At 36.9% G+C, this 13309-nt stretch overlaps 1 protein-coding gene across 1 annotated transcript in view; it reads right to left on the bottom strand.

Moving 5' to 3' along the window:
- Positions 1-13309, bottom strand: part of FOXP2 (forkhead box P2) — a 608458-nt gene that overhangs the window by 29488 nt on the left and 565661 nt on the right. Inside the window, exons 17-18 of the mRNA XM_067564236.1 lie at positions 12439-12508; positions 11494-11657 (exon numbers count right to left, since the gene is read on the bottom strand). Of these exons, the coding sequence (XP_067420337.1) occupies positions 11494-11657; positions 12439-12508 (234 nt within the window). The remainder of the gene's footprint in view (positions 1-11493; positions 11658-12438; positions 12509-13309) is intronic.

The raw sequence follows: 13309 nt of genomic DNA, 5'->3' as shown, positions 1-13309 counted from the left end.
TACTGGATCCTGAAATGGAGAGACAGTCAAGTTATCTGTGGATAAGATGATGTAGTCATGATTTGAGAAAAGTTATGCACATGCTAAACACATCACATGGAACAGGCACTTGAGAAGGACATAGATAACGCAGTTGCAATAGTAAATAGGACAATAAAAGCATGAACAAGGATTTCAGCAAAGGTGTCTGATGATGCCAAAGTTACAGAGTGTGAAGATATAATGGAATATAATGAAAAATACAGGAGAGAGAATAATTGAGTTTGGGAATGTCCCTATTTCCCAACAGAAACATTGTTGTTTGTGAGATATACCAAAGGATAATTTTGAGCAATTGCTCTTCTACCCTGAGTGTTCTCTCATACAAGGAATTGATGGTATCTCTTCTGTTACCCCTTCTATTCAAAGTGTATTTGACGCTGCTGGACAGGTATGTGAGAGGACATGAGATAATATACATAAAACACGGTCTCTAACTCTCCATCAAATCTGTACTTTTTTGGTGTAGTGGAATGAGTGACCCAGTGCCTATGTGAAACTTGGAGCTGGACAAAGGCTACTGGCTTTGGTGCAAAACAACCAAGAGTTTAATAATCCTGATTGGTCATTAGCAGTCAGAAAAGCTGACAGAAAAGCTGAAGAATATTGTCTCTGCAGCCCTAATTGAGGTAGCACATCAGGCATTTGCATTTCATGTTAGTAATCCAAATGTTGTTTTAAAATCCTGGGCTGCTCTTGGAAGCTGAAAGCACTTTTTTTCCCCACCTGCACCTCAAAAGCAGGTTGTACATTCTCCTTTTGGATACAGACTTCACCACAATTTTCCATGCTTTTGTCAATTTGACTAAGTTGTTCTACAAATTTATTAAAGAATTAAAACTATTGTAGCAAACAGTCAACTTCCCCCTAGTGGTTCCCATGCTTCTGCCCCTTGGAGTGGGCCAGGGAGTCACCGGTCACCCCATCTCCCCAGGGAGGTACCTTGCTGGGGCTCCTCCTGTCAGCTGGGGCCAAGGGTTTCCCCCTCTCTGCTCCTCGGGCTGCAGAAAAGCATCGTCTCCTAGCCTGGGGGAAGCTTCTCCTCCAGCTGCCACAAGCTTTCTGGCAGCTTCCTTCTCCTGTGCTTGTGCTTGTGCTTCCCCTTCCCCTCCCTTTAGGGACAGCAGTGTTTAAGTACACCTGGACTAGCCTTCATTGAGTCCAGGTGTCTCTAATCGCCCTACAATCATCTCTCCTCTGCTTGCAGGAAAAAGGGCTTTTGGCATTCTTGGGCTTACATACTGGCCCTGCTATGCCCTTTTGAGGCCCTCTGGCCTGACTTTATCACACTATACATGAATGTTTTCAGCTTTTATAATTTGTGAAGTGCCTAGAGTTTGACGTGTGCTAAAATGAAATATTATTATTATTATTATTATTATTAATTTATTATTCCTTCTAAATTATGACTGCCTAGATTTTCAGCTGGACCTCAGTCTGTTTTTCGGGGTGAAAATGTGCACTTCTATTAGGTGTTAGTATAAATATTAGCAATCAGATGGCCAGCAACCTACCAGTGAGACGGCTTTCGTGTGCACAAACATGTAGTGAGCTGTGTAACTATTAATACTTGTGTCTGCAATTCAATAATGGCATAAAAATGTAGACAATTTTTTTTACTCACTGTACTGTGCCTAGAAAAAGAGTGACCACTTTAAAGAATCTGGGCCTATACTATTAAAATTACTGCAATTATAAAGCCCAACATCAAAGGTTAATAAAACCAAAATTGTTTATGCAGTTTTGGTATAATAAGAAAGAAATCCTTAGTAGCTAAATTACTGCTTGAGTTTTAGTGCTCTTGTAAAAGATAGGAAACTCCTATGGTTATATTTATGAAAAATTATAAACCTGCACTGCAGAAGAGTGTGTGTGTGCATATTTAGACATATATATTTTAAACATATAATATACATAATAAACTTAAAAGATAGCATGTTTCTATATAGAACCATTTAGTGAAAAACATGAAAACCTTGGCCAAAGGCTGAGAATTCACAGCAGGAGTAGCACAAAGTTTTCAGCAAAGCATCTACTTTGCTTTTATAAAGATCCTGCAAAACCCCACAGGTTCCTACACACTTCTACAATCCATGCTATGGGGATCTGACACTTTTCTGTTTAAGGCAGCTCAAACTACTATATCTCTGGAGTGATATTTTAGTCAAGAGAAAGCAGAATGAATAGTGTAAGTGCAACAACTGGGGTTGGAGTAATGTAAAAAAGAAACAGCAACAGCTGATTCTGGGCAAGAGATGTATCATTTAAACAGCTAAATAGGAAAAGTCAAAGGACTGGAATGATTGTAAAGTACAAGAGCATGGGTCTAGAAAGATCAGAAAATTGATGAACAGAGCAGTAGCATACTAGAGGATAGATATAAACTATAAAATACAACAATACAAAAATTGTAAATAGGAGAATATGAAATTATAGGAAAACATTACAGGTAATAAACAATAACAGGTAGAACAGAGAATTATTTTAATGATCAAAATTTGATTATTATTTACTTTTTACAGTGGTGTCCACAATGTATTACACTGTAAAAACTTTAGGAATGCACAGTGATTGCTCCCAAGATTCCTTATTGTAACACGATCCAAAACATCAGCAAAAGTAGTAGACTTAATGGTAGGAAAACAGTAAGATGGAACACTGCACTCACTGGATTTGCATGACACTTTCAAATGCTTGGTAGTGGGAGACAGAACCAATATAATTTCAAAAGCTCACAGACAGATCCTGTGTTTGAATATGATGATATAAAAGGTCAACCACAAACTTTAAGATTCTATGAATTCTTTAGGTGGTATTCTTTCAATTTCAAACTAAAATCAACTATAAAGGAAAAAAATACAATAGTCTATTGTCGTGAAGCATATTTGCCCATTATTTTCCAACCTTTTACTAGGCTAATGGATAAGAATGTGAAATGAAATTTTCAACAGGCATTAAAATATTATGTGATTAGGTGAAACGGTTCTGATGAGATGGGTATCTTGAGATCTGCTCTGCCTATGCCTTCATCGGCTCAATTACATGTTTCTCCCCTATTTAATAGAACTTGATACATCTCTGTTAATTGAAGTGTTTCCATAGTTTATTTTCTTATATTCTATATCAAGTCTCATACAGTGAATGAGAGACTTGCATCATAGAGGTCTCCTGAAACAGAGCAAGACTCCAAAGTAAATGCAGATGGATCATCAGATGGGACAATGCAATGATATAAAAAATGGAAGATGGGGGGATTGGAATATTATGAAGTTAAAGAAACAAGGGAATGAAAGGGATTGAAACTGGAATGATAGGTAACCTACTGTAAATGGTGTGAAAGCATAACAGTAGGAGACTGGAATAATCAGATATGGGAACGACCTAACAATGGAATGCTTTCAAACTGAAGCACCTCAAAAGTGATATGATCTTAGAGCAGAATAATCACATTTGCCTCTGGGAATAAAATTTAAAGGTTAAAAAAAAGTTTGAAAAACTAAAACTTTGAGGTTTATGCAGATTGAACTATAAAAAGAAAAGATCCAGTCTGGGCAAAAGTGGGAAAGGTAAAAGGATTAGGGTGGGGAATGATGGCAGAATACAAAGGGGAAAGCTTGACTGAAACCGTGCATAGCTAAAACTCCTCTTCTTTCATAGGGCAGAATTGGAGGAGATGGAAAGCTGACACTACTGGGGTATGCTCATATTTCTAATTTAACTCAGCTTCAATTGTTATTCTCTTCCATTTCAGCAACATTTCTTACTCTTTCCTCACAGGGCCCAAACATAACCTTCCCAGTAAAGAGAGATAAAAAGGTATGGGTACATACAAGAGTGTGCAAATAATTCCAATCCTAAAATGCAACAAGGTACTAGTATAATGTTAAATGGGCACGGTAGTTTACTGGACAGCCTATACGAATACATTTTTTAAGAACACCTGACTTTTGTTTTCTACTCTCCTATTTTAAGATAAATGAGTGATTCAAATTCTAGAAAATCCTATTCATATTACGCCCATTAGCTCCAAGAATCTGGATTTGTTCTTAAGAAGTAGACTATTTTCATAAGTGAATTCAGGTTGTTAATTCAATGGGATTGTTCTCATCATAAGAATTAACACTTTAACAGTGCTTGGGGAGGGGGGGGGGGAGAAGCGGAGGGAGCGATGACAACTCCCTCCCATGAAACCCCAAATGGTAGGATACTTATTTCCCATCATTCTTTATCAACTTTCCGCCTTATTCAACTGACAGTAGTGGGAATTGGAAGAATGGCATAACCACTCATTATTCTCTATTCAGGAACTTCCATGGTGAAAAGTTCCAGGGGGGCAGCCATGTTAGTCTGTATACAGCAAAAACAACGAGAGTCCTGTAGCACCTTAAAGATTAACACATTTAATTTCAGCAGGCATAAGCTTTCTGACGAAGTGGGTTACAGCCCACGAAAGCTTATGCCTGCAGAAATTAAATTTGTTAGTCTTTAAAGTGCTACGGGACTCTCGTTTTTATTCAGGAACTGCATTTTTTCAGTCTTTCAATTTTTCTTAAACACCTGGTAACTAATTTTTTTAAAATTGTTTTTCTAAAACTCCTATGGACAACTTTACAACTTGAAATTTTCCTTCTTCTCTCAAATCTACACAGTTAAATGGAATTTCATTTGACATGATACATTGGCCAACATAAGTACACATGGCCAACAGATGTACAAAGTTTTCTGGCATGAACTCACAGTGAACCATACCAGCGTACTGATACATAAAGCCACAGAGATGTGGCCAACCCAGTGAAAAGACATAGGAACAGGTAGAGACCTGAGTTCGATTTCCAGCTGCATTCTCTTGCTCCTTGCTAGGCATTACTAAACAGGTAATACTACCTCTAATGGAGGTAGGGGAAGTAAGAGCATGAAGTTGGCTCAGTAAAGATCCCTCTAATCAATTAAGCAGCTGTATTCACTGGCTCCAAAGGGACTTTCAAGCCCATCCAAATCTGAGGAGGAGGACGTTGGCCACGTTATAAAGGATGTAGTGTCAAGTTAGGGGGAAATTGAGGAACTTGAGAGCTCTGACAATGATATATAAGACCTCAGCTTCTAACTGCAAACATAAAGATGCAGATGTTTCAACGCTAATATTGAGATCAGAGGGAATAAAGAATATGCAGTGCTATCAGCTCTCATAGTTACACCATAACTCTCACAATAACTGCTGTTTATGTAAAAAACTCCAATTCCTGAATCATTTTTTTCATGAGATTCTCAACATTCATTTAAAATAAAAAATAGGTTTCTAGCCCTCATGGTTGTGGAGTAAAGCTTGTAAATGTGAATAAAATATAACCCAAAGGCTCAAAAACCAAAGACAAATAAAAAGAACACTTAAAAAAAGAATCTGATGAATGTTGATAATCTCATTAATTTTGGCCCAACATATGATTTTTGAATGCTTGCGGTTGACAATACTGAGCATGCAAACAATTAAATAACTAAAAGAATTAAATGTGTATGTATTACATTCTTTTGTTGTCTAGTTTGTGTGTTAGTTGATTTTAAATGATCTATGTTACTTCACCTTCTGGCAAATAATAAATGCTGGAGGAAAATAATACCAATAAACTGTTATTTGCACAAAAATGTGCCCAGTCTATATTTCATATTACACTCAAGAATATACTCAGCTTTATTGATATGAAAACATTGCTGTGGTGGCTAGGCATATGACTTCTTTATGCTTCATAAGCCACCTGGGGCATGAACAGTAGCTACAGTGCCTGATTACTGCATGTCCTGTCCATTGTTATTACTTGCCTCACATATTATAAAAAGTTTTAAACATAACAGAGTCCCTGAAATCCAGCTAGTTTTAATTCCATTTATTTTGGGTTTTTATTGCACCTTTGCAGTTATACATACATGGCCTGAACCTCTTCTCATTTATATTAGTGAAAGTCAGGAACAGAATTCAGTAAAAGGAAAGGGAAAGAAAAAGGCTATAAAGTCAGTCTCACTCTCTCTCTCACCAGCCCAGTTCATATTCAAATATTTTATATACAGTGGAACAGCTTCAGCAGGAGAGACTGAGAGAAACCATCCCAGGATATCTTATAGCCTGGTGGTTAGCGCACTCACCTCAAGGGAGAAAAAACCTATGTTCACATTCCAGCTCTAAAGTAGCAGCTTCTTCTTCAGCTGCTTTGTGACTCTAACCTGAATTTTTTTTTCTGGCTAAAACTATTCAGCAAATTCATTTCAAGTTAGACTGAAACTGCATTTTTTGGTGAATAAACTATTTGTGTGAAAAATTTTACACAAGTATAGTTCTGAGGCCCTGATGAGTGGATTCCATTGAAGGCAGTGGTGATCAGAGTGGACACAGCTGTTCATTTATGTGGGATCAGGGCCACAGAATGAAATCCTTGCCCACTGAATTCAATGGGAATTTTGCCATTGACTTCAAGGGGGTCAGGATTGCATCCTCAGTCCTTTCTGCTATGCAGTATATTGATCATATGTCATATGCCATAAGTTGTTTTTTCAATGATGTTTAATAAAATTGTGGCTTACTACCTCTTCTAAGTAAGTAGACTGGTCTGCTGTGTTTATTTGTCCTTCTACAATGGCAATGGCAATATGGTTCACAAATGTGAAATTCCTTTATCCATGATAAGAAAACATTGCAGGGTTATGGCAGAGATCTTTGCATATTAAAATCAATACAGAGTCTGAATAATAGCAATGCTTGTGCTCTTCACATCAGTATATTGGTCCGTTTACAGGGACTTTCAAAAACTTCAGGGGTACTTACTTTATATGTCATTTTATACACATAATTGCATTTTAGTTTAGCTCCTGTTAAAAAACTGGTAACTTCCCCTGCCCATTTTTCTCACTTCTATGCTTTTCTCCTTGAATAAATATCATAAAATATATTTTTTTACAAACACATAAAATGCATATACTACCATGATAAATATTCTTGACACACAGGGTATCAGTAAGTATTATAAATAGTATGTCCAACAAATACACACAGTGTATGGAAGCTATTATATCTACGTGAGAAAGCGTAGAGCTATATGATACATATATCTATCAAAAACCCTTGACCACCTCATCATCTCTATGCCCACTAATCCACATGCACAAGCCTTAGCCCTGGTCTACACTGACCTGGCGATTCGGTGGCAGTCGATGGGAGTTACGCAAGCTACGCAGAGAAACTTGCGTAACTCCTGTCAACTGCTGTGCTTCCCATCTGCGCAGTGTCTTCACTGCACTGTGCCGAGGGGAACCGCGTTCCCACTGACGCAGCGCTACGCCACATGAGGGGGTGGTCTACCAGCATCGACTTCTGGATCGATTGAGCGGGTCTTCACTGACCGCTCAATTGATCCAGATAGATCGATCTGACAGGGCAACTTTGCTGCTGTCAGTATAGACATACTCTTAGTCTAAAATTCAAACTGTTGAGCAAGTCCAAAGAGGAGTCATTCTTTTCTAAATAAACCTGCCACAGAAATATTTGCTCTCCCCCTTGCAAATTACCCTGGCTCAAGGCACAAAACAAGCAGAATTCAGTATTGAGTTACCCATAGCTTTTTTATATGTAAAAAGGTAAAAAATTTAAAGCCTGTTACCTTGCAAATCTGAAATTTGTTGATCATGGGCCTGTAAGCAGAGTAATTTCACATTTGGGAAGAGAAGGAAGAAACAATTCTTTGGTATGTTGATTTAAATAAAAACGTAATTATTGAAAGCATTAGAGGTGTCTGGAATTTTAGAAGAGCAGACACATATCCACACTGAGTATTATCAAAATATTTTATAGTATATAAAAGATTTATGTTAAGTGGCACTGTTCACATGTAATCCATTGGAGACTGGGTTTGAAGCTAAATAGGGGTAAAGATTGGATTCAATGCTATTGAAATCTGGTGAGCTGCTGTCATGAAATATTGACCCCAACTAGTAGAAACTACAGATCAGATCAGCTGTTTCCATGGGATTTACATAATCCTTCATTGGACCAAAATGAGAAACTATGGTGGTCATGCGGCAAAACATTTCAGTTGCCTTAGGTAACTAAATAACCTTACCTCAGCATTTGCAATGTTTCTTAGGTATTCTCTTTGCTTAGGAAGCATAAGGAAACCTGCAAATACTGAAATTATATCATCTCATTATCTAAGGCAAATTGGAAAGTGTGACCTTCTGGTTTTGGATCTACTCAAAACCAAAGCTGAGAGAGCAAGTTCAGATCCAGAGAATAATTTCTCCATTCCCTAATACAGCATACATAAGTAATTACAAACTACAAAGACTGCATTTGTCTGCCAATATATGCATACCCAAAGCACACAAATATTGGTTGATGAACACACACCTGGCACTGTTTTATTGTGTTTATAACACGGTTAATTTGGGCTATTAAAACAATTAATATGAATCTACAAAAATAAAGAGCTCCACTACAGTATATTTATTTGATACAACTACAGAATGTAACATGTAAACATATTTATAGTTGAATATAATTGAATGTTCTTGGCAGTGAAATAGCAATTTCTATTGTCTCTGTATCTAGCATTTTCCAATTAAAACACTAGGAAGCTGTATCAAATAAATTGTGTATGAAGTGAGAGTTTTTAAATTTCCGTTAGTCTGCACTCTCTCCCTTTCTTTTACTCTCTTAATTCTTTCTTTTCCTTCCTGGATGTCTTTTTTCTCCCCACTCTCTGTCCCCTGCTTCTCTTAACTAATGCCTACCCACCCCTGCATCAACAGGAAGCATTGTTAATTGGTCCAGCAGGGGTTAGACACAGGAAGGGAAGCAGGGGACGGGGGAGGGAGGCAAGAGCCCATGCTTGGTAAGGCAGAAGTAGGTCCCTCCTCCATATCCCCCTCCTACTGGATGGGCGGGAGGGACCAGTTGGGTTGATTGGCTCATGTTCTCTCCTCCCTCTTATCTATTTAAATTCTTCCTGAGCTTTTTGAAAGTCTCTTGCCCCATTAGCTGCTGCCAAATAACTCTGTTCAGTGACGCCAGAAAAAAGGAGACACGTGGGGATGGGGGTGTAACATTACTGATGCCCCCAGTAGACAGTATTCAATAAGGATAAAGGCTAAGAAGTATGTGAGACCTGAGATTTTGCTGGTAGACCTTGTTCCTATAGGAGAAAAGGACACATGAAGTCTATGGAGACTCAGGTCCCCCTTGGGGACATCTGTCTCTCCTTCATGTGTGAGGGAGGCGAAAGGATTTAGAAGTGATCTGAGAGATAACTCCAGATTATTGGTTATATGTTGGGAGCCCTATAAGCCCACACTGGACCCAGCTAAATGCCTGACATGAGGGTGAGCATATAGTGCTCCTCCCCAGTGTTAAAGTACTAAAGTTGTGACCTTTTGATTAAATCCATCCCTGTATCTGTTCATTCTGTATGTCCTGACCGATGGGCAGAAGCCGACTTTCAAAAGATTTCCTGTGAATAGTCCTGATGCAATCAAATACTCCAGAGCTCAGGATTTGACCCTCTTGTCGTCATTTAAACAAATTAATGCATTTTGAACAATTAGTGTTTATAACCATAATTCAAAGCATTTGTTTCTTTTTTGCCTTTTTTATAGTTAAATAATAGCTACAATAAGTAATATTTTTGCCATGACCATGTCTATACAACACAGTCATATCCATCCAGCCATAGATATGCACTGATATCTTTGCACAGTGTACATACAAACTATACACAACTGTACGCAAAGACGTCTGCCAAACGGTTACAAACCAACTCTAATAGCAAGTGTCATTCTTTTCTGTAAAATAGCTGTTTTTAACACACATGATCTAACTCTTGTTTGCTCTTTAAAGTTTTATTGTCTTGGCATTTTATACAGGAAGAGAGCATTAGCATACTCAGGAGAACTGCTAAAAGTAAAAGGCCTCAAGCTACCCACTGCATGGCTGATAGCATAAAGCATTGGGATATAAAAACTTTTGTCTGATTGCTCACTTTACTTGTTTTAGAGTAGCGTTACTCTCAAGAGCATATATTCATGTTCTTTCTTCTTCTAGTTTTATTACTGCTTTTGTATTATTTAATACATTTAAAGACACTTCTAAAAGACAAATTTTTCCATTTTGAAACAATAATGGTTTGGAACCTGATAACACTCATTAATGTTCACAGTGTCTTTTTCCCTCTCAAAGGTGATGCAGTAAATGTTCAATAAAGTAATTAGATACATAGTAATAAACATTTCCACATGACTGCGTAGAATATTATATATATATTAATATATATTATATATTAATCTGTCAAAATAAAACCGAACAACCCCAACCCCAGCAAATTTTTAATCTATTAAAGGTCAAATAATATAGCAGAAGAAAAACAGAGCTTAGTCTCAGTTACTAATATAGCTAAACAGCACTATACTAGAGATTAAAACAAACATGAAAATGTGAAAGAGAAAACAATGGAGAAAGGGAAATCAGGTCAGCTACTTTAAACACAGGAAGAACTGAGAACGTAACTGTACATATTCCAGTATACATTTAAAAAATCATGCTATGATGAACTTCAATCTAAGTCTATTTAACTATCATATTCCTAATTATTATATAAATAACCTGGGAAACAGTACCTTCAAGGTACATGTTTTACTATTTAGTAAACAAAAATTCTACATTTGACACCACTGATTAAGGCCAGGCATTTCTAAAGCTTCATACTCATTTCTGAAATCCACAATACATCAATTTTTAATACTTCCACTCTCTCGGCTCCATTAAAAAGATGGTAGGGGAAAGATTTTAGAGTAATTAATGATATAGTTAGCTGCTAAATATTAATAGGAATCGTAGTCTTGCATAAAATATAACATATAAACCTTGCCAATACAGACGCACCAGTAATTAAAGTTGAATATGTAATTACACTGATTTATAAGACAGGCAAAAAGTTACACTTTACTAGCTTCTATGTAAACTGTAGGTAAGAGTTAAGCTTTGCATTTTACGGTTTATATAAATGGGCAATATCTCCACTACAGTTCATAAATGGTTTAGAGACTTGTAATTGTAGAGAAAATTACAACTAATTCCATTTCCAACATGAAAATTCTTACTGTAGCTTACAGACAGAGCTGCGACAATGACCACACACATAGTGATACATCTTTCCATAGCATCCCATATTACATGCTTGGTAGTGAGGTAAAAATGGTACTGAATAATATTCATATAGTGGGGACCTAAAGCATGGTATCTATTCAGTAAGTGAACCTGGTATAAACAAGTGGGTCTCAGTATCCATTTTAATGTTTAATTTTCAATTGTATAGTTTCAGCTTTTACTTACCTGTGTTTCAAAGTGTAATATGGAGTTTCAAAGAAATGCATAATTTTTTTCTAAACATTCTGCTCACCACACACCACTCACTCACTTACATGTGAGGCTGAGGAGAGCAGCCCGGACTGCTATTTCCATTACTGTCAATGTGATCCAGTGAACCATTGAGATCTTCATGGACTGCCTGCAGTAAGCCACTGGATGCGTTATTTATCAATCCTGGGTTACTAAGCAAAGGTAAACTACTCTCTGCCAGTGCAGCCTAGCAAAATAAATAAGATATAGAATTTTTAGCCCGTGTATCTATAAAACAGTTTTACATGCACACAGAACCTCATTTTGTACAGTGCAAACAATGATCAGAAGTTTTTGTACCATTTACAATTATTTTCACATTAGTTACAATCGTATCTACATTATTGGTCAACTATTTGTATTAAATGTGTTGAACTATCAGATATGCTACGACATGCCCAGTGCATTCTGTTTTCAAACTGTTTCTAAATTTGAATTACACTAGCCCCTGCACCCTTCCACACAATGCATTCTTTGTAACGTAGGCAGCTGCTATACTTCTAAAAATGACCAGAACTTAACTCAAAATAAAAAAGTCCTTGACATTTGCCTCTTATGCATATATTATAATTAAACTTTAAAGTTTTTGCCATGAGCACCATGTTCCCCAACACTATGATGTGAAATCATTTATGACAGCTTGGATAAATATTAATGCACATCCACATGCATTTGCAAAAGCTTCTATCAATCTAACATTTGCAGCAAAACTGAGTGTTCCAGATTTTGCCACAGGGTGTCCTTCTTGCTTCTTCACATCAAAAGTAGCATGAAATAGAACCGTACTTCTTGCAGTGCTAGGTAATACAACTTACTTGGATGATACACCCAACTATTAAGAATGACCACAATGCCCATATAAACATAAATGTGGGTAGTTCTTCTCCATAATATAACAGTAAATAAAGCATGTCACACACAAGAACATAATGAATACATGAAAGGAAAGAATAATTTAGCATTTTTACCTGCAAGCTTGCATTAAGAGCTGCTCCATAGCCTAAGCTGGTGGGTATGTTTTTCACTAATGTTGGGCTTCTGAAAATAAATGATTTTTCAAAGTTTAAAGAAAGGCAGGGATGCTGGGTGGCGCAGTGGATTAGTATATTGGATTTTCAGCTGAGAAGAACGGGGTTTCAAAATTAAAAATGAAATGCAGTTGGGGGATTTCAGTGCATTAGACCACAGTGATTTATTTATATCACAAAACCAAACTATTCGCTATAATTTGACCCACATGCAACTCTACTCAAGAAAAAACTCCAGTAGTGAAACATGATTCTGATCTGGACTGAGATACTCTGGCCGAGGTGAAGTTTGCATAGTGCCGGCCTCAACTATGCCTGGCTTTCGATAATTAAGTTTTACACTTTCAGGGAGCCAAAAAAGTTTACAACGCTGACATGATATTGTTTTTTTAAATTAGTGTAGGATGTCAGAGAATAATACATTAATTGTTTGTTTAAAGAACACTATGAATTAAAAATGAACAAACAACAGAATGGACTGACTTATTTCTAGAATATGTATCTTCCATATATTTAAATACTCTAGAATTATTAAATACCATGATGTCTAAAGTTCTATTTCCAATAAATGTAAAGGTCTAGGATAAACTGCCACAGGCTTGGGGAGGTCAGTTTGGTGGCTGTTTACCAACAGATGCATGGTTAAAATGTAATGCTTTCCTGCAAAGAAAAAATATTTAGCTTTTCTCTATATACCTTTGGCATTCTGAATGGTTTTCATTAAAACTAATTATGCATTCTAAAAGGAATAAAAAGCATCTACAGCCCCAGTCATACTGACATGGGATTAATCTGAAAGTAGGGCAGTATG

The sequence above is a fragment of the Emydura macquarii genome, unplaced genomic scaffold (genome assembly GCF_026122565.2).
Source record: "Emydura macquarii macquarii isolate MOO-44397 ecotype Brisbane River unplaced genomic scaffold, CSIRO-AGI_Emac_v2 contig_2636, whole genome shotgun sequence".
Lineage (NCBI taxonomy): Eukaryota > Metazoa > Chordata > Testudines > Chelidae > Emydura > Emydura macquarii.
Note: the sequence above shows the minus strand (reverse complement) of the source record. Positions and strands in the feature narration are given on the sequence as shown.